This window comes from Dermacentor albipictus, chromosome 4 (genome assembly GCF_038994185.2).
Source record: "Dermacentor albipictus isolate Rhodes 1998 colony chromosome 4, USDA_Dalb.pri_finalv2, whole genome shotgun sequence".
In the NCBI taxonomy this organism is placed as follows: domain Eukaryota; kingdom Metazoa; phylum Arthropoda; class Arachnida; order Ixodida; family Ixodidae; genus Dermacentor; species Dermacentor albipictus.
The window spans coordinates 179,184,540-179,208,533 of NC_091824.1; the positions used below are offsets into that span (position 1 = coordinate 179,184,540).

Genomic DNA, 23,994 nt, shown 5'->3' on the forward strand with positions numbered 1-23,994 from the left:
GTGCATATTGTTTACAGTACAGTGGAGTAGCTGCCAGTAACTATTTCATTACTGAGATTTAATTCGGTAGTTCTAATTAATTACTAACTCGATACGTACTATCGTAATTAAAGTGTCAATGAGGCATTTGAAGGCATAGCCAAGGGACATATAAGTGCGGTATTTTCACCGACGTACTAATTGCGACAGACAGACAGACAGACAGACAGACAGACAGACAGACAGACAGACAGACAGACAGACAGACAGACAGACAGACAGACAGACAGACAGACAGACAGACAGACAGACAGACAGACAGACAGACAGACAGACAGGCAGACAGGCAGACAGACAGACAGACAGACAGACAGACAGACAGACAGACAGACAGTGAACTTTATTTGATCCTGAGGAGCTTCAGCGGAGGCCCCTATCGGGGACCCGCGGAAGCCGCTGGCCGCGTCCAAGTCGGGGCAGGAATACCGTGATGTTCCGCCCTTTCTCGAGCCCTCTGGATTGCCTCTAGTTGTGTCTGGAATGATGGGCTCCGGAGTGCCTCTTCCCAGTCGGCTTCGCTGGAGGGAGGGCCGTTAGGTAACGCGGGGCATTGCCAGAACATGTGCGCTAAGGAACAATAGATCTCATAACAGTTCGGACAGCTCGAATCGACGTCTGTGTAGATACGGCTGAGAAAGCCCAGCGAAGGGAATGAGCCCGTCTGGAGCATTCTAAGTAAAACTGACTGAGACCTGTCTAACTTCGGGTGAGGAAGAGGATAGGCCCTTCTGCTAAGCCGATAGTGAGATGTTATCTCGTGAAAAGTAAGGAGCGGATCGTTCTGCTGGATTTCATCCTGTCCCCATAAGGCCTCCATGCCGCCGCGGCGCGTTAGATCTCGCGCACGGTCATGGGCAAGCTCGTTGAGGTTAGGTATGTTCTGATGAACGTCCGCACCCATATGGGCTGGAAACCAAGAGATGAAGTGAGTGCCAGGGTTTGTTCTCTTTTCCAGAATGGAGGCAGCCTCGTGGGCTAGGTTACCCGATTCGAAAGCTTTGATGGCCGCTCATGAGTCGGTGAAAACGTTGGTGCGCGAGGGGTCGGTCATGGCCAGGGCGATGGCGACCTGTTCCGCGACTTCACTTGAAGCAAACCTAACCGACGCCGAGGAGCGTAATTCCCCTTTGCCGTCAATGATTGCCAACGCGAACTTGCTAAGCTGCCGTACTGAGCCGCGTCGACAAAGACAGTCGAATCTTGATTCTCGCTGGCCTTCTGTAAAATCGCCCGTGCTCGGGCTTTTCGCCTCCCTACATTGTATTGCGGGTGCATATTTCGAGGGAATGGGCTGACCACAAAGGTTGCCCGTGCCTCCCTGGATAAGGTGATTTTCCGTTCATTGAGTATTCTTGGAGCCATGCAGGCCTCGTCTAGGATGCGTCTCCCTGCCCTGGTTGACGAGAGCCTGACTACCTGAGCGGTGACCTGCGCTTCTATCACTTCATCAATGTCGTTGTGCATACCGAGTTTGCTTAACCTGTCCGAGCAAGTGGTTACTGGTAACCCCAGTACCTTTTTGATGCTTTTGCGCATGAGAATGTTAAGCTTATTCTTTTCGGTTTTGGTCCAGTTAAGGGCCGAGGCTACATAGTTGATGTGGCTCATTAGGAAAGCGTGATGGATCCTGAGGAGGTTGCCTTCACCTAGTCCCTTCTTTCGTCCGGATACTCTAGCAGCTAGTCTCAGCATGCTCTCTGTTTTCGCCGTGATGCGCGTGAGCGTTTTGGCGTTACATCCACGCGCGTCAATCAGTAATCCTAGGATTCGGATAGATTCGACTTGAGGAATGGGCTGCCCGTTTCTTGCAAAGAGGGATATGGGAAGTTGGTTTAGGGGGGTGAGCCCTCGAACACCTTGCCTGGCCGGCCTGTAAAGTAACAATTCAGACCTGTTTGGGGATAGTTGGAGGCCTGTGTGTTCCAGGTAGGACTCCGTTGTGTCTAGGGCTGATTGTAGCGAGTGCTCTACCCATGCAAGTGATCCTCCGGGGCACCAAATCGTGATGTCGTCTGCGTATAGCGAGTGGCTTATATTAGGAAGGGATCTGAGCATTTCCGACAAGCCCTTCATGACTATGTTGAACAGTAAGGGGGAGATGACTGCTCCTTGGGGAGTGCCTCTGGCCCCTAGTGCGAACTCATCTGACTTGAGTTGTGCAGTCCTGATGGTGGCTGTTCTGTTCATGAGGAATGAATGATCTAACAAAAGCCTGAAACCTTGCTCCCAGACCTAGGTTGACCGTGGCCTGCAGGACAAATCGATGAGATACAGTGTCAAAGGCCTTGGTCAGGTCAAGGGCTAAGATGCCCCTAACATCCCTAGTGGTGTTGTCGAAAATGTGCTTCTTAAGGAGTAGCATTACATCCTGTGTGGAAAGGCCGGGCCTGAAGCCGACCATGTTGTGCGGGAACAGTTCGTTGCGTTCAATGTAATGCAGAATCGCATGCTCCGCTACCTTGCCTACGCAAGAGGTTAGCGATATCGGCCTTAGGTTATCAAGGTTTAGAGGCTTACCCGGTTTCGCGATAAGCACAACCGAGGCCGCTTTCCACTCGTCCGGGACGTACCCGTTCTCCCAAGTTTTGTTGGAAACAAGCACTGATAGGTGTTGTGTTAGCGTAGATAAACTGCACGGATGCTTTTTTTTTCACGAACTCTTTCACCACAGAAGCGAATTGACAACGTCAGTGCAAAGACCTAAAGGTGCGTTTTGTTTCGTCCCAGACGCCATGTCTTCCTTTATTGAGCACATTGTCCTTGCTTTGGAATCTTCAAATGGCAAGAGGAAGGCCGCAAACACACACATATATATATATATATATATATATATATATATATATATATATATATATATATATATATATATATATATATATATATATATATATATATATATATTAGTTATGGAAGTGAGGCGGTAGACCTAACGCATCGACTATCATCAGAAATTATGAAAACATCAGACAAACCGGCAGCTTCGAGAAACAACGGCGGAGGACTCCATCTTTGAGTCCTAGCCTACGCACGGATGTTCTGGCATTTCTTGCCTCAAATCCTCATGCTAGCGTGTGGGATGCGCCACCGAAGTAACAACTTCCAACTCATCAGTTTGCAAGATTCTAAATGACGACTTTTCACCCGTACCAGCTTAACCAGCACCGATGCTTGGAAGATGTTGACCTGTAGGATCGTCTCGATTTCTGTAATTGGGTCCAAACAAGAGCCGATGAGCCACTGGACTTTTTGAGCAACATCATGTACACAGATGAAGCCAATTTTCGCAGAAACACCTAGGCGTATTTGCATAATGCACACTATTGGAGGGACTCCAATCTACACTGGATAAAACAGAATCGGCAGTAGTACCAGTGGTCGCTGAATGTGCAGTCGGAAATTTACGACGGTGCTATAATCGGTCCCATTTTCTTCTATCACACACTGAACTGGACAGGGTTACGTGAATGAGATCCCTGGAGGAGTGGTAGATGAGTTTCTCAGCGAAGTCCCCCTATCACATCTGCGGCTTCAGTGGTATCAGTAAGATGGGGCACTTGCACACAGCAGCAGCCAAGTACGAACCTGGCTGGGTGCGACTTTTCGTGTGCAGTAGATGGGAAGGCATCGGCTTATAAGTTGGCCGGCTACGTCACCTGACCCCTCTCCACTCGATTTCTCTCTTTGGACTTATCTGAAAGATCGCGCTTGCATAATCGAGACGGACGTCAGATAAGTTCAAGGCAAGGATAACGGATGCCTGCCGTAGAATTCAGGTGTCGGTCATCACGAAAGCCACTGAAGATGTGTGTGCGTGTGTGTGCGTGTGTGCAGCACGCATACACAGTCATGAAAAAATAAAACAGTCACTTCAATTTGACTTTCGATTGATCTTCACTCCAGATATTGGCAAATTCCAATGCACGAAGCGGACAAAGAAAAGACTGCCTTTTCCAGACGGTCTTTACAAATTTGACCATTGCATAGGCCTTTCGGCCTATGCAATGCTCCCGCCACATATGAAAGAATTATCCATATTGTTCTTCACTGCTCCAAGTGGCAAACTTGTCTATGTTACCTCTGCGACATCGTCGTGTTTTCCTCGACTTTCACTGACCATCTGCAGCGCTTAGATGAAGTGCTCACATGCCTTTCTAATGCCGGACTTCATCTAAACACGAGGAAGAGCCGGTTCGCTAGCACTACGATTAAAGTCCTGGGTCATCTCGTTAGCAAATACAGCATCTTGGTGCTGATCCGGACAAAATTTCAGCAGTACTCAACTTTCCACGCCCACTTCGTAAAAAAGAACTGCGCAGCTTCCTTGGACTCGCCTTCATACTTTGGACGTTTCATCTGGAACTTCGCCATTTATGATTAAAATCATAATCGCCGTGATTTAGCCGGGGTCAGCAACGATGCAATTTTTTTTGGCAGCATCTGTATCCAATGGCTCATGGCCTTGAAATAGTTATGAATAATGTTTGAAAAATGGTTTAGTTCTTAGAGTAGGCTCATTAACAGCGATTTCACCATACTCTATATCTAGTATTTCTTTATACAGCCCGTGTCGGCGCTCATCACCTAGAAACCTACTGCAAGGCTGTTCTTCAAGGAAATGCTGCAGGCAGCAGGGTGTCAATAATTTGGCATATCAATATCCTAGCGCAGTTTTAGTTTCGGAGACGCGTCTTGCACAGACAATATAGACACGCACTCACCCCGCAACTGAAACTTACAACTGCATCAGAGAGAAAAAGTTGTCCGCTATCAATAGTATGCTTGTAAGTGCCAGAACACTGATTTTATTTATTTATTTATTTATTTATTTATTTATTTATTTATTTATTTACGGTACCCTTAAAGACCCCACAGGGGTATTACATAAGTGGGGGGTGGGAAACATTATTGCACACTGACAAATAACACAAAAACAAGAAAAAGCACAAGCTTATAAAGAATATACAGCGGCACAAAATGCATCAGAATTTTTTATAGAGGCAACGTCTTTCGGCAGTTCATTCCAAAGTTTGATAGCTAAAAGCAAAGGAGAAAAATTTGAACAAGTTAGTCATGCAGTGGGGTACGTATACTTTGAATGGATGACCAGTGCGTTGGGAGATATATGAAGCACGGTGAATATGTTCTAGTCGGAAAGTACAATGCTATGGTAGAGTTTGTTGAAGTAATGAAGTAAAGAAATGTGTCTTCGTTGCTGAAGTATTTGACGATTCAAGGTGTTTCTAATTTGTGTAATACTGTCGTGTGTGTAGCTGCTTCTTGTAAAACAAATCGCACGATTCTGTAATGATTACAGTGACTGCGTTAAGTAACCATGATGCGGATCCCAAATGACAGAGGCATATTGCAGCTGCGGTCTAACTAGAGTGTTGCACACCAGAAGCTTTTTTTCAGGCGTAGCCAAGTAGAGTGTTTACGTAGTAGTCCTAGTGTCTTACTCGCCTTGCTGGTGGTGTATTCTATGTGCTCATTCCATGTTAAGTTAGTTGACAAGATGACACCGAGGTATGTGAACTGATTTACCGGCTCAATGGCAGCATTGTTGATATTATAAGAAAATGATGACGTCGAGCGACGTGTAGTGAATTTCACTGCCTTGGTTTTATTAACATTAATGCACGTTAGCCCCATGTCACACCATGATTATAATGTAGTCAAATCAGCCTGCAGAAAAAGATAATCCTTAGGTTCATTACACTGACGATACGTGATACAATCATCTGCATAAAGATGAATTTGCGACGAGATATTTTTGGGGAGATGGTTAATGTACAAAATGAATAATAGTGGGCCTAAGACGGACCCCTGGGGAACTCCAGATTGAACAGCAGTAGGTGAAAAAACAATGCGATCAAGTAGGACAGCCTGCGATCTATCGGTTAAATAATTGTGAATCGAACTTAAAATGCTTTCATTAAGATTAAAAGTTTGAAGTTTTACATGTAGGTAGTGAGAAGGAACCCGGTCGAATGCTTTAGAAAAATCTATAAACACAGCATCAATCTGGCCTAATGAGTCAATAACCGAGTGAATATCTATGATGAGTTCGAAAAGCTGCGTTTCACAGGATTTCTCTCCCTGAAAGTCATACTAGTTCGCAAGAAGGAGGTTGTTATTTACTAAGTGTTGCGTGATGTTACGGTAAAGAATGTGCTCAAGGATTTTACATGGTATTGACATTATTGATATCGGTCTGTGGTTACCGCAGTCGTCGCCATTGTCGGATTTATAGATGGGTATGACGTACGCGAGCTTCCAGTCATATGGCAGGGTACCATCATCTATAGATTGCTGAAAAAGCTTACACAGAAAAGCGGATTAGTGTGGAGCAGTAATCTTTAGTAATTTAAAGCATATACCGTCAGGACCAGGACTCGATTTATTAGGAAGACGGTGTATGGCTTTTAACACTCCTTCCGGAGTCACAACCACATTCGGCATACGAACACACTGAGAATGAGGTAGGATACATGATGGGGGCATGTTCCTTTCACTAGTAAACACGTTGGCACATGACGTTTGACGGAAGAGCGCTGCTGACCTGCACCCTGTAAGTTAGGCTGCGCTCTGGACTTTCCAAGGTTAACTATTTTCCAGGAGTGCTTGGGATTGCTTGGGATTAGTTTTTAGAGTTCCTGGTAGTGTGGTACTAAAGAAGGAATCCTTACGTTTCTATTTCAGTTTTACAAAGACATGCAGTATATCTGTACTTAACCCAGGCATCAGCCTTGTTAGTATGCATAGCAGCGCGGTAAGCGCCTTTTTTTTTCTTTCTATGAAGCGTTTCAAGTGCCGGGTAAACCAAGGTCTTTTTAGTATGGGACAAATACAAAGTTTTAGAATAAATATATCGCTTATGCGCAAACTTATGTGCCTAAATAGTGTACAGCTGTCTTCAACAGAACGGCTTCTTAAGGCATTCTGTAAAGGCGTCGATGAATCGTTAAGAAACCTACTGATTCCGGAGATATTTGCTTTAGAATAGTCATAAATATATTTTTGCCAGATTACTTTCTTGTGGATATTAGCGGTTAATTGATAATTAAACTGGATTAACTTGTGATCGCTGATTTTTTCTATGACATTAGTAGAAATAGCGTCTGGATGCGTGGTACTTACAAGGTAAAGAATAGCGGTGTCGCGTGTGGTTTCTTTCATGATCTGGGGTAATGAAAACAGGTTCAGAGTGGGAGGAAAATTGTGACATTCCTGTTTGTTGGAGCTAGAACTGAAAACGGAATTAGTCCTCCAATCGATTCCAGGGTTGTCGAAGTCTCCTGTTAAATTTACAGGAACGCGATGAAACCTCTTTCGAATGAGTTCAAATTCAGAGGTCAAGCGAAGAATGCAATTAAAATCGGGGAGTGGAGGACGATAGCAAACACCGATAGGGTCGGAAGAATATGATAAAGAGGCGCATACAATGACCCAGCAGGTTTCAATGAAAGATAATGGCACAAGCGCACTTTCAGAATGAATTGATTTTCGCACAGCCACAAGAATACCACCGCAACGCGCTGTACTTCGATCTTTTCTGTATATTGAACTGAGAATTGATAGTCAGTACACAGTCTGGTACGTCACTACTGAGCCATGCCTCAGTGCCTATTAAAATCAGTTGCACACGCGGTCATAGAACAGACAAGATGCATGATCTTGCTGAGATAAAATACTGCGGAAGTTGGAAAACAAAGATGAGAGCGGAAGAATGTTTTTCCGCTGGTTTTTAGATTCTGCAGGCATCGCGTTGTCATGTCATTGCGAGCCAGATGGTTGCGTGAATTGAGATAACATGTTTGCCAAGGGGACGACAGTGCCAGAGGCAGAATCAAAAATGCATGTTTGGCCGTTTCTTTTGCGATTGACATTTTAACTGCGAAGGAAGTCCTAAATGAACCGCCGACCCAGGACGCCCTATAGGCTGGTACAGTCGATTTTGGTAGCAGTTTCAAGGATCTTCGTGCAAGGAATAGGCAACGCATGATCAATGTTATTTGCGCACCACTTGGAACGAGGATTGAGGAATGGCAGGCACAATCGCAATCCACTGCTCCCCCAATCTTCAATGCCGCACATTGATGTCCGGAAACATTGATGCCTTCACGTAGTATGTGCGGGTTTATTGACCAGTTGCCTTCACCCATAAAGATCACGTACTCATGACGCCTGCGACAGAAATGATGTTCCACATCCGCCGCCAAGGTTTGTGAGCGCTGGTGCTGGCTAACACTCCCAAGATTAGTTGCAGTAGGAAAACATGAATACCCAAGAAAGTGGAGGGGAGAACGGTGCCGGACGGCAGCCCAATTGGTTAGAGCATCGCACGCGAAGCGCAGGACCGTTTCCCACGTGCGGCAAGTTGCTTTTTCATCCATCTTCATTGCCATTAATTTATCATTTCTTTAATTCAATTAGTAAGACACAAATGTTATATCCTTCTTGCCTTTGTTTGCGTACTTCTCATTATTTCAATAATAAAAAATGGGGCCCCTCGGTTAACCCCCTTTCTTCTCGTATATATATCATCATCATCATCATCATCATCATCATCAGCCTGGTTACGCCCACTGCAGGGCAAAGGTCTCTCCCATACTTCTCCAACTACTCCGGTCATGTACTAATTGTGCCCATGTTGTCCCTGCAAATTTCTCAACCTCCTCCGCCCACCAAACTTTGTGCCGCCCCCTGCTACGCTTCCCTTTCCTTGGAATCCAGTCCGTAACCCTTAATGACCATCGGTCATCTACCCTCCTCATTACATGTCCCGCCCATGCCAATTTCTCTTTCTTGATTTCAACTATGATGTCATTAACTCGCGTTTGTTCCCTCACTCAATCTGCCCTTTTCTTATCCCTTAACGTTACACCCATCATTGTTCTTTCCATAGCTCGTTGCGTCGTCCTCAATATTAGTAGAACCCTTTACGTAAGCCCCCAGGTTTCTGCCCCGTGCGTGAGTACTGGTAAGACACAGCTGTTATACAGTTTTCACTTGAGGGATAATACCAGCCTGCTGTTCATGATCTAAGAATGCCTGCCAAACGCACCCAAGCCCATTCATATTCTTCTGATTATTTCAGTCTCATGATCCGGATCCGCCGTCACTACCTGCCCTAAGTAGATGTATTCCCTTACCACTTCCAGTGCCTCGCTACCTATCGCAAAATTCTGTTCTCTCCCGAGACTGTTAAACATTACTTTAGTTTTCTGCAGATTAATTTTTAGAGCCACCCTTCTCCTTTGGCTCTCCCAGTCAGTGAGCAAGCGCCGAGCAGTGCAGACGTGGAAGCATCGGCTCCGTTTCTTTTTCCATGCTCCGCTCGTCAGTTTTGAGAGTGCAACAAAAAGAAGCATACCACTGCATCCCCGAAGCGACGGCGAATCTACTGACACCAAGATTCGAGGTGGGGCTTGTTTTATGCGAAGCATACTAGCCGCACAACCACGCTCTTTCTTGCTGCAGCTGCAAAAGCGGAGGCTCAACTCGTGCGCTCGCCTGCAGTCGCACAGATTACTGCGGCCTAACTCCCGCTCCTCCCGCTAGGGCACTGACGTCACAACAGCTGCAAGCCGGGCTCTACTCTTGCAAGATGGGCTGGCTGGGAATCGAACCAGGGTCTCCGGAGTGTGAGACGGAGACGCTACCACTGAAACACGAGTACGATGCTTCAAAGCGGTACAAAAGCGCCTCTAGTGAATGCGGTGTTGCCTTAGAAACGAGCTGTTTCTAAGGCTCAGGCGTGCGTCGCTTGCTCAGGCGCACATTTCGTTGCCGCGCCGAACGCTGCGTTGCTCGACGCTCACCGCGTCCAATGCGGGGCGCGTAGTCGCTGCGCCGTAGCCCATTGTCTTACACCCCTTGGTGGGTCGACGGGAACGCTGTCGCGTTCCACTCTTGAAGGCGAAGCAGAGTAACGCATGAGTTGTTTCTTCGTCTAGCCGAACCAAAATATAGCCAAGCAACAGCAGTTCACCAGGCTAAACAGTGGTTCAACAACTACAATAAAGGCTAGTATGCTTCGCATCCTGGGCTTAACCTTAGCTATGTTCACAATCTTACGGAACGTTTTCTGCTCCTTAGTGAGTAGTAAGGCCTTTACTGGGCCTAGTAAGCCCACCTGACCGCAGCCATGGCGGATACAAACATGGAAGACGAAGATTTTACTGGAAATGAAAGAAACAATGGTCAGGACGACTGCGGCTGGCAAGTAGTGGCTGGCCGAAGATCACGAGCTAGCACAAAGGCTGTGGATGAGGACAGCACATTGCCACGTAATCAGCGAGAGCATGGAGTCAAGGGAACCGCCGTTGGTGGAATGGTCAAGAATCGGGTTATCAAAGCTTCGAGGATGCCTCAACTGCCCGAGGAGCACAGAAAGACCATTATACGACCTCGAGGAGGGCTCAATTTGAACAAGGTGAGCACCACCACGATTGGTTCCGCAGTCATCGAGGCGTCCGGCCTAACGGAAGAGGAGGCCCGTGAAGATGTTGTCTGCCCGAACTTCATTCAAAATGTCATCGTAGTCAGCACGCCTAAGCCCGAACATGCTGTGATGTGCGTTAGAATCAAGTCTTTCAAGATTATGGAAGCGGAATACGAGGCAAATGCATACGAAGCGGCACCCCATGCCACATGCAAAGGCGTCATCCGAAGAGTGGACATCAGAGACTCGCAAGCTATAATAACAAGAAACATCGTGCATGACTTGAACCCGCTTGCGCTCGCTGCCAAGCGCATCAAGACGTCGGGATCGGTCATCGTACTTTTCGATGGACTCAAAGTGCCCAATTTTGTCAGGTACGGATCCACGCTAGTGAGATGCTACCTCTACAGGAAGCAATTCGACGTCTGCTTCACTTGCGGAAGGGTCGGGCACCGCTCTGATGTGTGTCCAACACCTGACTTTGTTCAGTGCAGGGGATGTGAAACTCGCAACCCAGGAGATGAACATGTGTGTACCTAAGTGTAAATTTTGTGAAGGCGATCACCCTACCGGAGACAAGTTTTGTAAGCAAAGATTTCAAATCCCTTACGTCGTACGACTTCGTCGAAGAGAGCGCAACAGGACTCGGTCATCAACCGGAGTGCAGTCGGAAGCGCAACAGCTGGCGCCCAACCATCGCCCCGAGGACAGGGAGCACTCAGGCTCGAGGAGTCGCACCAGATCCAGGCATCGTTCACTATCCAGGGAGAGAAGGCGCTCCAAGTCAAGGGAAGCACAGGTGCGCTTCGTGCAAAGGGACTCAACAGCTGGAGAGAAGAAGAGGCCAGGAACCACTTGGGCTGACAAAGTAAAAGGTATGGCAAGAGTTGTTGGGGGCGCCTCGGCTGCTGTGAGTGATGACAATGATGCCAGAATAGAGCAATTAATTAAAGTAACTTCTTTAAGAAAAGCTAATGAAGAATTGACAAGGCAGGTAGCAGAGCTTCGTAAAAAAGTGCAGTCGAGCCCTGCTAGAGTAGAGATAGATAGACCTGTAAGCAAAAGCAGGGATCCAGGAGAATCCAGCTCTCCTGCCCCTAAAAAGTGGGCGGTGAGTTCCGAGGATGAGTCAGTCTTCTCAGCCCTCAGTGAAATAAAAGATGCAATTAAAGCGATAAGAGAGACAGTGGAAACGACCAACTTTAAAGTGGACAAATTGTGGAAATGGAGACTAACGGCGGAGAAAAGACTTAAGAAAATTGAGACGCGAGGGGATGACGACGATGAGTATCTGCCATCAGAGGCGGATAGTATAAAGTCCATTCCTGGACTGTCGGGGGCCATCACAAAGAGGAAAGTAGCGGGTAATAGAAAGGCAGCCTCACCTAATAACAATGGACAGTAATCATGGATTTATCGTGTGGCAATGGAATTGTCGCGGGTTTCAACACAAAAAAGCAGCACTGCGACAGGTGATCAGCTCATCTGAGGCCAGGCCGAAAGTAATTATGCTGCAGGAAACCTTAGCGAACGAAATTATGCTTACTGGGTACAAAGTTATATGTAGAGACAAAAAAACGGGGAGGGGGTTGGCGACCCTCATTGACAAAAAGTTGCCATCCATTGAGCATGATATTCATCTTAGACATTCCAGGTTTGAATTTATTCTAGTTGAGATAATACTTAAAGGGAACAGGGGTAAGACGCAAAGCGTTTTCTGTTTGAATATTTACAGCAGTCCTAACGACACGAGACAGAGGTTTAGAGCACTCTTCAACAAGGTGCTTTCGGTTGTCGAAAACTCCCCGCTCATTATTGGAGGGGACTGTAATGCTCCCTATCACACGTGGGGATACACTTGGAACAGAAAGAAGGGAGAAGAGCTATGGAGTCTTGCCATGGATCTGGGGTTATGTTTGATTACTGATCCGGCGTATCCCCCCCCCCCCCCCCCCGCTGTGACACGTCCACAAGCAGGGACTCCACACCAGATCTTACTTTCGTAAACAACTCAGAAGGAGCCAATTGGGAAAATTCAAACATGGATCTCGGGAGCGATCATTATATCATACACATAACTATACGCATACCGAGACAGGAAACTAGAATCTTCAAATTCACTGATCGGGATCAGTTCAGAAAAATCAGGGCGAACAAAAGGAAAGTGGGGCCTCTGTATGCCGAGCAGGATCCCCTTCAGACGTGGGTCACCCAGCTCAATAAGGACGTCAAAGGGGCCACTAACGAAATCAGGACAGAGGGAAATATTGAGGCTATGGACAGCAGGCTGGCGCATCTGATTGAAGCCAAGCAGTCTATATTACAGAGATGGAAAACGCAGAGACTTAACAGAAGGCTAAGGAAAAAAATTGCGCAATTAAATAGAGAAATTTATAATCACTTGAAGACTCTCGTGAAGCAACAGTGGGATGAGATCTGTAATTCGGCTGATGGTAGACTCAAGCATGGAGATAGCTGGAACCTCCTCAAGCACTTGCTCAACGAGAATGAAACAAGGACAAGCAAGAGAACAGCTATATCTAAGTTGGTTCATCAGGAAAGCCAAGATAAAACACAGAAGGATATCATGGATAGTCTCGCAGCCAAATATCTCCCACTTAAACAACCAAACGAAGAAGATGAGAGCCCCGAATATACGGGAGGCATATGTGAAGAACATGACCGGGACTTCACTGAGAGTGAAATGAGGCCGGCTCTTCACAGTCTTAATAGTAGATCGGTGGCTGGACCTGACGGAATAACTAACAAGATATAAGGAAATCTAGATGATGCATCAATTTATTATCTAACTGAACACTTCAATTAATGTTGGAGAAAAGGTGTATACTCAGAGGAATGGAGGGTGGCCAATACTATCCTCATACCAAAGCCAGGCAAACAACTCACTCTAGACAACTTCCGTCCTATTTCCTTAACGTCATGTATAGGTAAAGCTATGGAACATGTCATCCTAAATCGACTCACGAAATACGTTGAGCAGAACGAGATCCCATACAACTTGATCGGCTTTCGTCCAGGGCTGTCAACTCGGGATGCTGCTGATCAAACACCAACTTATACAGGCCAGCCAAGCGCATGCGAAAGCTCTTTTGGGATTGGACGTGGAAAAAGCTTTTGATCGTATAAAGCATAAGGCAATACTTGGCGTCCTCTCAGAGATGGGGTAAGGTAAGAGACTCTTTAACATGATTAAGGACTTCCTTAGAAATCGAACTGCACAACTTATGCTCGGTGAGCTTAAATCAGAAGCTAAGAATTTGGGAAATAGGGGCACTCCACAAGGGGCTGTGCTCTCAACCATGCTATTTAATTTAGCAATGTCCAAGGTTGCAAGAAATCTGGGGAAAATTGAGGGTATACATTATGTGGTATATGCCGACGACATAACCATATGGAGTGCCAAGGGTAATGTAGGACAGACAGAGACCAGATTACAGGAAAGCTTATATGTTGTAGAGAACACACTGAAAGACACGGGGTTGAAATGCTCGGCAGCCAAATCAGAACTCTTGCTCATTAAACATCGCAGAAAAGGTCGCAAACCAAGAGGTTACATTCCGGAAGATGAGCCAAGAGTGTGCTTATACACTCATGAAGGATCCGCAGTCAGGCTAGTTGAAACAATCAAGGTTCTTGGGTATCACATAGATGGAAACAATGCTAACTATAGAACAATACAACATATCTCGAATAAAACAGCTGAAGTCATTAGGTTGCGAAGGAGAATTACCAATAGACACAGAGGCTTAGGAGAGGACAGCGCATTGAGGCTAATACACGCCTTTGCTCTCTGTCACTTCACTTATGTGGCTGGATTATTCAAATGGAAGCAGGCAGAACTTAACAAACTTAATGTGATGCTCAAGAAGCTCGTTAAACTAGCCCTAGGGATACCCAGTAACGCTGCAACTCACAAACTCATGAGTCTAGGGGTGCACCACACAATGGAAGAAATCGCGGAGGCTCAACAGCTAGCGCAACACGAAAGATTGACAAAATCACGAGCTGGCAGGAACATATTACAGGCAATAGGTGCAGAACTGAATACATCAAGGAGCCCAATAGAGGCTGGAGTAGAATTAAGGACTGACGTTAGGAATAAGATCAGAACCAACCCTCTCCCCAGAAACATGCATCCAGAATATAATGTCGAAAGGAGAAAGGCAGGAGCTATAGCACTCTTGCAGGAAATAGAACAGCAGAACCATTCGGCAGCTGTAGTTGATGCAGCCTGGGTGAAATGTAAAGAAGCATATACGGCCATTGTCTCAAATTATCAAGGGAAGGTGCAAGACGCTATCACGATTTTTACCAAGGACCGCGTGGTGGCGGAACAAGTGGCAATTGCTCTAGCCATCAGGAGTAATAAGTGGGCCTGCATTTACAGTGATTCGAAATCCGCTATAAAGTGTTTTGATAAAGGCTACGTAGCTGGTGTTGCAGCGAAACCTTTTGAAAACATCGGGATTATGAGAACTGAAATTCGATGGTTTCCTGCGCATATGGGAAAAGTGGACGAGACTCGGATAAACCTCAATGAGGTTGCTCATGACTTGGCACGAGGACTTGCTAACCGTGACAGTCACAACCGAGCCGTTCACCATCAAGCCAGGGAATCTAGAGATCATTTAATAACATACAATGACATTACCAAACACTACTATTTAGGACGCAGGCAATTCCCATTGCCACATTCAAAACTGAACAGGGCTCAGGCAGTATCACTGCGCTTATTGCAAACAGGTACATATCCCACACCGTACACCATTAATAAAATATATCCAGAGACGGAGATTAGGATGGACTGCAACGATTGTAATGGCATCATTGGAATCAGACATATGCTGGCGGGGTACCCCGCGACTCTCCCCGACCTCATTGAAGAATGGACACAGTGGGAGAAAAGGATTCAAAGCCCATTGTTTCAGGACCAACTAAGGGCCGTCCAGAGGGCCCATGATGTCGCTGAAAGGCTTGGCCTGACAGTGCCAACGTGGGAGCGGCCCGCCTTAACTTAAGAAGTCGAGCCTCCGGACCTCAGTCCAATAAATGTTTTCACACACACACACACACACTAAGCAAGGCAATATCATCAGCCAATCGCAAGTTAATAAGGTATTCTCCATTAACTTTTATCCCCAATTCTTCCCAATCCAGGTCTCTGAATACCTGCTGTAAGCACGCTGTGAATAGCATTGGAGAGATTGTATCTCCCTGCCTGACGCTTTTCTTTATGGGGATTTCGATGATTTCGTTATGGAGGACTACAGTGGCTGTGGAGCCGCTATAGATATCCTTAAGTATTTTTACATACGGCTCGTCTACACCCTGATTCCGTAATGCCTCCATGACTGCCGACGTTTCGACAGAAACAAGCAATTTCTCGTAATCAATGAAAGCTGTATATAAGGGTTGGTTATATTCCGAACATTTCTCTATCAGCTGATTGATAGTGTGAATATGGTCTATTGTTGAGTAGCCTTTACGGAATCCTGCCTGGTCCTTTGGTTGACACATGTCTAAGGTTTTCCAGATTCTATTTGCGATTACCTTAGAAAATACTTCATAGGCAACGCACACTTAGCTGATCGGTCTATAATTTTTCAAGTCTTTGGCGTGCCCTTTCTTATGGATTAGGATTATGTTAGCGTTCTTCCAAGATTCCGGTATGCTCGATGTCATAAGGCATTGGGTATGCACGGTGGCCAGTTTTTCTAGAACAATCTGCCTACCACCCTTCAACAAATCTGCTGTTACCTTATCCTCCCCAGGTGCCTTCCCCCTGTGGATAGCTCCCAAGGCTTTCTTTACTTCTTCCTGCGTAACCTGTGGAATTTCGAATTCCTCTAGACTATTCTTTCTTCCATTATCGTCGTGGGTGCAACTGGTACTGTATAAATCTCTATAGAACTCCTCAGCCACTTGAACTATCTCATCCATATTACTAATGATATTGCCGGCTTTCTCTCTTAACACATACATCTGATTCTTGCCTATTCCTAGTTTCTTCCTCACTGCTTTTAGGCTTCCTTCGTTCCTGAGAGCATGTTCAATTCTACCCACATTACACTTCCTTATGTCAGCTGTCTTACGCTTGTTGATTAACTTGGAAAGTTCTGCCAGTTCTATATAGCTGTGGGGTTAGAGGCTTTCATACATTGGCGTTTCTTGATCAAATCTTTCGTCTCCTGCGATAGCTTACTGGTATCCTGTCTAACGAAGTTACCACCGACTTCTATTGCACATTCCTTAATGATGCCCATAAGATTGTCTTTCATTGCTTCAAGACTAAGATCATCTTCATGAGCATTTTGAGTTAAAGCCGAATGCCTGTTCTGTAGCTTGATCCTGAATTCCTATATTTTCCCTCTTACCGCTAACTCATTGATCGGCTTCTTATGTACCACTTTCTACCATTCCACCTCAAGTCTAGTCCAATTCAAATTCTTACCATTCTATGACCACGGCAGCGCACCTTGCCGAGCACGTCCACATCTTGTATGATGCCAGGGTTAGCGCAGAGTATAAGGTCTGTTTCATTTCTAGTCTCGCCATTCGGGCTCCTCCACGTCCACTTTCGCCTATCCCGCTTGCGGAAGAAGGTATTCATTATCCGCATATTATTCTGTTTTACAAACTCTACTAATAACTCTCCCCTGCTATTCCTAGAGCCTATGTCATATTCCCCCACTGACCTGTCTCCAGGCTGCTTCTTGCCTACCCTGGCATTGAAGTTGCCCATCAGTATAGTGTATTTTGTTTTGAGTTTACGCAGCCGATCCCACGTCTTCATACAAGCTTTCGACTTCCTGGTCATCATGACTGGATGTAGGGGCGTAGGACTGTACGACCTTCATTTTGTACCTCTTATTAAGTTTCACCGCAAGACCTGCCGCGCTCTCGTTAATGTTATAGAATTCCTGTATGTTACCAGCTATATTCTTATTAATCAGGAATCCGACACCTAGTTCTCGTCTCTCCGCTAAGCCCCGGTAGCAGAGGACGTGCCCGCTCTTTAGCAATGTATATGCTTCTTTTGGCCTTCTAACCTCACTGAGCCCTATTATATCCCATTTACTGCCCTCTAATTCCTCCAATAGCACTGCCAGACTCGCCTCACTAGATACCTTTCTAGCGTTAAACGTTACCAGGTTCAGATTCGAATGGCGGCCTGTCCGGACACAGGGATTCTTAGCACCAGGCACGTACCACCAGGGGGGTTGGTGGACCCCCCCTTCCCGAAATTATGCAGCATCCCCCCCTCCTCGCTTACGCCACCACACCTGATGCACATTCCTAAAGCGCCGCCAAATAAATGTTGAGAATTCACAGGTATTTGGCGGTCAACAATGTGGTGCCTTTCTCACTCCTTTTGCATGGCGGTAGTTATCGGTATCTCCTGGGGTGTGAAGGCCAGTTTTCTCATAGATTCGGTGCCCGAGCTATTAACTCGAGATGCGTTCAGTTGTCACCACCTATTCAACGGTCACGCGCATCGATGTTGCTTCGTTAGTTCAACCTTCTTTGTTTAGACTGATCCAGGGACCAGGAAAAGGATATGGTTCATGGTCGCCTGGTCTGTATGCTCGTGGAAGGAATTGCAGCCGGACAAAATGCAGCTGCGTTTAATTGTCCTTTTGTTCATTATTTCCTCGTATGACGGCTCGCCGCAGCGGTGGCAGATCCTCGGAACCATATATAGATAACGTGGAACTAGGTGGAATAGTTGGAATAAGATAAGGTTAGGTAAGGTGGGAAATAAAACAAAGCGAAAGAGCATCCATCATCAAACCCTGCAACAAGAGGACGGTTTAGCTCGGGCCCAACTCCGACGTGGCCTATTCAAATACATGTAAAACGCACAAACGCTTTTTTGAAATAAGTCTTGGACCTATATTAATGAAATTTGTTGCATTTGAGAGAGAAAGTTAAATTCTAGTGACTGTTTCAAGCGGATTTTCTATTTATGGCCTAAATTTTGGGGAAAAAATTTCAAAAATTCGGAAGTTCGAAAAATTAGACGCACGAAGTTTATAAATTAAAGCTCTGCGTGAATAACAGATACCGCGGTTCTGTAAACGGCAGCCATTAGATCCTTCGAAGTAGACAAATTCGATAAGTCAGTTCATATCTTACGCGAATTTGTTGCGTTGTGTACAAGGGTTCAGCAAAAGTTGTATTTCCATATTACTTATTCTTTCTATATTCATGTGTAACATATAAATGTTGTACCCTTTAGATGTAACATCAGATGCAATTCACAGAATTGTGATATTATTTTGCTTTGCTGAGTTAGAGAGTTGTAAACTTGATAGTTTTGTTTACTGAAAATTTTTCATTTCTTGCCAATTTTAATAAAGAAATGACGATCTAAATAAATAATCGGAAACCAACAGTCACTAAATTTTATGTTTGTCTTTTAAATGCAACAAACCTCGTCAAATTTGGTGCGTCGTTGCCGAGAAAAACGAATTCAGATATGTGTTTAGATAGGAGCACCCGAGTTAAAGCTTAATCTTAAACCCATAAGCAACATGACTGTCACCCGTTTATTCGTCTGGTTTCTCCCTAATTCTACAGCTCTTTTCGCGCAAAATTGCCAACTGGAAAGAAGAGTCGCAAGGAGTTGAGAAATTAAGCTATCTACTAAGGGATAGAGCAAAGGCAACAGCCTAACAGGAAGAAAAAGCGAATAATAACAAATTTAACCGTTGTTTATGAAAATATTTATGGATCAACATTTTTTTTATTTAGAAAGGAGAGAAAACACCGCCGGAAGTGGAGAACAATTCCGTGTGTGTTGAATGACGCTTCTACAGTTATCAGTCGAGCCGCCTGACGTAGCCACTTTTCGACTGTGCTTATGTGTACGCGTTTTTCTAACCTTCCGCTGTGGGCGCAGTACGTCTACAACCGCAGCGTCCTGCGCTCTACACGGTTGTTCGGGACTGGCGGCCACGCATCGTTAAGCAACTTCCGAAATAGCATTATGAGTCGGTTGTGGCACTTAACTTGGTAGAGCAGTAAGCGAGGGATCCAAAAAAACTGCGATTGTTCCGCAAATGTATATTGCTCTATAATTTTTCCAGAGCTAATTCAAGAACGCTGCTATAGTCGGTACAACTCAAGTTTACAAGGAAGCCCCGCACATTCCCTCATAACCGCCAGCCACTTTTCTTCCGCGAAGCTGCAAATAATTCGTACTTCAAACTTTTCCTGTTGTCCAAATCAGGTGGTAACCACAAAAACGAAATTATTAGCGCGTAAATTTATACGTTTTCCTTCGCCTATTATAGTGGAATGGCGAATGCCTAATTCTTTATTGAATTGAAATAAAATGCTTGCTTCGCTGCAGCTATGCAGTATATGGTCAAGTTGCACTTCAGTTATCAGTGAAGTTTCATGAGTAAAACGGGCTCCGCATTGAAATGAACTGTGCCGCAGACTTTTGAAGATTTAATTAATTAATTATGGAGTCTTACGTGCTGAAACCATGCGGCATGCCGTAGTGGAGGACTCCGGAAATTCGGACCACCCGGAGTTCTTTAACGTCCACCTAAATCTACATACACGGGGGTTTTCGCATTTCCCCCAAAACGAAAATAATGCGGCCGTCGTGGCCGGGTTCGGGATTCGATCCCGCGACCTCGTGCTTCGCAGCCTAATGTCATAGCAGCTAAGTAATCATGGCAGGTAGAGCTTTGAAGAGTGAAATGCTCGGACTCTATACACTTTGCCTGCGTCTGCTGCACACATCATTGCTTCCGTTGATGAAAGGACTCTTCAAGAACAGCAGACGCCCCGGAGATATCAAGCACGACGCCATTTTGAAAAGACCGCATGACGACGATTTTGTTTGCTTCTGTGATTGGCTGGCGGAGTAACACAACCCCGCGTGGGCCATGGTTCTGAAGTGCAGTATTTTTTTTAGTAGTATGCTACCATAGAAATCTTCATTTGACACTTTCGCTTTTTTTTTAATTTTTCTAGGCAGTGTTCTTCCTGCGCGAGTCCATTTGATGTGGTTCCTTGATTGCCTAGTAAAGGACAGGTGTGTCTCACAGGCGTACCTGTGAGATGCAGCTTATTTCATTTCTTTTTTGCAGGTTTACGCGTCGTTATGACTAATGGCGGGCGTTATTAACATTTGTACTAGTAACAGAGGTGTTGAAAGTTAGAGAAATACAAAATATTGCCGCGAATCTATGCAGTGCTTGCTCACTCTTCAAGTCTGCCGCCATGCGACGCAAGGCGCGCCCAGTTGACACGCGCCACGCAACGCAAGACGCGCTGCCGCCATGAGACGCAAGACGCGCCCAGTTGAGACGCGCCAAGACGTGCTTTAAATTGAGCGCAGACGACGGCGGAGGGCATTCTGTTCGACGACCGCCGAGCACGCTGGTCGCCTCGCCGTCGCCGGGTAGTTCAGGGCATTGTGGGCGCAAGTCAGCCCAATAAACAGTCTTCTTTTGGCAAACCTTTGTCCGTCCTCATCATCCCTGCGACCGCCGTCACCACAACGTGACATCTGGTGGAGGTGCGGGGTAGCCTCCCATGTCCCGGACGCGTCCTTCAAGTCTTGAAGCCAGCCCTCAGCGCTTCGCACCCGAGGACGAGCCAGTAGTTCAGCGAGCCAGCCGACGTCTCCAGGGAGAGGATCCTGAGTTCGGGACCTTGCCAGACCACACCAGAAACCGAAAAGACGCCGCTACGAGTACTGCAACCTCGCCGAAGATGACGACACCGATCATACTGCAGCAGCCGCGGGGGCCGCCAACCTTCAATGGATCCCTAGGCGAAGACCCCGAAGAATGGTTGGACCAATTTGAGCGCGTGGCATCGTCCAACAAGTGGGATGATGCGGCAAAGATTGGACAGGTATTTTTCTCATTGGAGGGCTCCGCACGCACGTGGTACGAAAACCACGAGTCGTCCCTAACGACATGGGAGCTGTTCAAGAGGGAGCTATTGAAGGTATTCGGCAGTGTCATGAGAAAAGAAAGAGCCGAACGACTCCTCGAGTCCAGGATCCAGCTGCCAAATGAGCCCGTCCGTGGTTACGTCGAAGAAATGAAGCGCCTATTTCGCCGTGCCGACCCCGAGATGGCCGAGGAAAAGAAAGTTCAGTTTTTAATGCGCGGCGTAAAAGAACAACTCTTTTGCAGCCTCGTCCGCCAGCCGCCAAGAACAGTCGAGGAATTCATGCAAGAAGCCAGCACGATTGAGAAGACCCTCGACGTCCGGGCTCGGCAGTACAACCGCCCTTCCTCTATTTGTGCAATCCGTACGGACACGACGACCACAACCAGCGACAACTTGCGGGAAGTGATCCGCGAAATTGTTCGCGAGGAGCTACGCCGATTACTGCCATCTTCCGCACAGACGCAAGCAGCAACTCTCATGGATGTGGTACGGGAAGAAGTGCAACAGGCACTTGGCACCCCGACGGCCACAGAACCCCAGGCCATGACGTACGCCGCTGTAGTACGCACTCCTCAGCCCCAACGACAACCACTACATCCTGTCCAACATGAACAACTTGGTCCCGGACACCGCCTCCCTGTCCCCGCCCGCCCAACCTACGAGCAACGCTTAAGCCCCAGGAAATGCGACGCCTGGAGGACTTCCGACAACCGGCCGTTGTGCTTCCATTGCGGTGAGGCCGGCCATATTCTTCGTCACTGCCCATACCGACGTATCGGTCTTCGAGGATTTGCCGTTGACGTCCCACGACCACGCTTCGGCCAACGTCCGCAGGAAATCGACGAGTACCTGCGTCGAGAGGAGTACACGCCGAACCGCCTTTCACGCTCACCATCGCCGTCAACGTCGCGCTTTGCGTCGCCACGCCGCAGCTACGCAGCCGCGGTACGGGGAAGGTCTCCGAGCCCCCGTAGGGGAAACTAAAGACGGCAACCTCTGGAGGTGAGGTTGCTCACGAACGAAACGCCGAAGATCCTCCACCGACAACGCTCCATGAAGACGCGCCCGCTACGCAGCATGAAGAAGCCTCACTCGCTGCACCGACGCCGCAGAAGATCATAACCCCGACCACGACGCGAACTGCCTTCGAAACGACGCCTCCACCCAGAAACGCTTCGACGATACGTCCCACCCGCGACTCGAATACGCGACGAAGCCGTAACCCGGCGCCGAGGGCGACGTGCAATGCTAGAGCCAAGACATCCGACTTAGAAGTGGCCATCGACGGTAGGAAAGTCACTGCTCTAGTTGACACAGGAGCCGATTACTCAGTGATGAATGGAACATTCGTTGCGCAGCTGAGGAAAGTCACGACCGCTTGGGATGGCCCACAAATACGCACCGCAGGTGGCCACCTCATTACGCCATCAGGACGATGCACAGCGCGAGTGACTGTCAAAGGACACACCTATCCTGCGACCTTTGTTGTGCTACCGCAATGCTCCCGCGAAGTGATCCTGGGCTTGGATTTCCTTAGTGAGCATCAGGCGATCATCGACCTGCGATCCAAGCTGATTACGCTTTCGACGAACGAGGCCATCCCTTCGATGAGAACTCTGGGAAATCACTGTGCCCTGAGCATCCTGAAAGAAGAAGTGAGCTTCCCACCCCGTTCAAGTGTTATCGTGACCATAGGTGCCATGAAAGCCATTAACTCTGAAGGCATCATCGAGGGGAACAGGCAGTTGCTTCTCGACAGAGGAATCGGTATCGCAAGAGGCATCGCACATTTCCGCAACGGCCAGACCGAAGTACTGCTTACTAACTTCAGCGAAGAATACCGGCACATTAACAAAGGAACGGCGATTGCTTTCTTCGACGAAATATCCGACGTACGGGATTCCTTCGCCCTCTCCGACCCATCCGCAGAAGTTTCGTCTGACCGTGAGAACTCGCCCACTTTCGACATCAACCCAGCCCTGCCCCAAAACAGACAAGACCAGATCCGCAATCTGCTTCAAAGTTACAGCCAGTGTTTTTCGTCATCGCCAAAGGTCCGACAAACGCCCATTGCCAAGCATCGCATTATAACCGACCAGCACGCCCCACCTCTCCGTCAAAGCCCCTACCGTGTGTCGCCGCGAGAACGACAAGCCATCCGGAACCAAGTAGAAGAAATGCTTCGCGACGACGTCATCCAGCCATCAAACAGCCCATGGGCTGCACCGGTTGTTCTAGTGAGAAAGAAAGACGGCGCACTTTGATTCTGCGTTGATTACCGCCGCTTAAACAACATAACAAAGAAGGACGTCTACCCCCTCCCCCGCATCGACGACACACTGGACCGGCTTTGCAACGCCAAGTATTCCTCATCGATGGACCTGAAGACCGGCTACTGGCAGATTGAGGTCGACGAAAGAGATCGCGAGAAGACAGCATTCATCACTCCTGATGGGCTCTTTGAGTTCAAGGTGATGCCATTTGGTCTCTGTTCCGCACCAGCGACGTTTCAGCGGGTGATGGATACAGTGCTCGCAGGCCTAAAGTGGCAAATTTGTCTGGTATAT

General features: G+C 47.1%; 1 protein-coding gene across 1 annotated transcript; it reads left to right on the forward strand.

The window, feature by feature from the left end:
- Positions 1-22,761: 22,761 nt before the first annotated feature.
- LOC135908657 (uncharacterized) lies at positions 22,762-23,691 on the forward strand. The gene has a single exon (XM_065440504.1). The coding sequence runs from the start codon at positions 22,762-22,764 to the stop codon at positions 23,689-23,691; it is 930 nt and encodes a 309-aa protein (XP_065296576.1).
- The last annotated feature ends 303 nt before the right edge of the window (positions 23,692-23,994 follow it).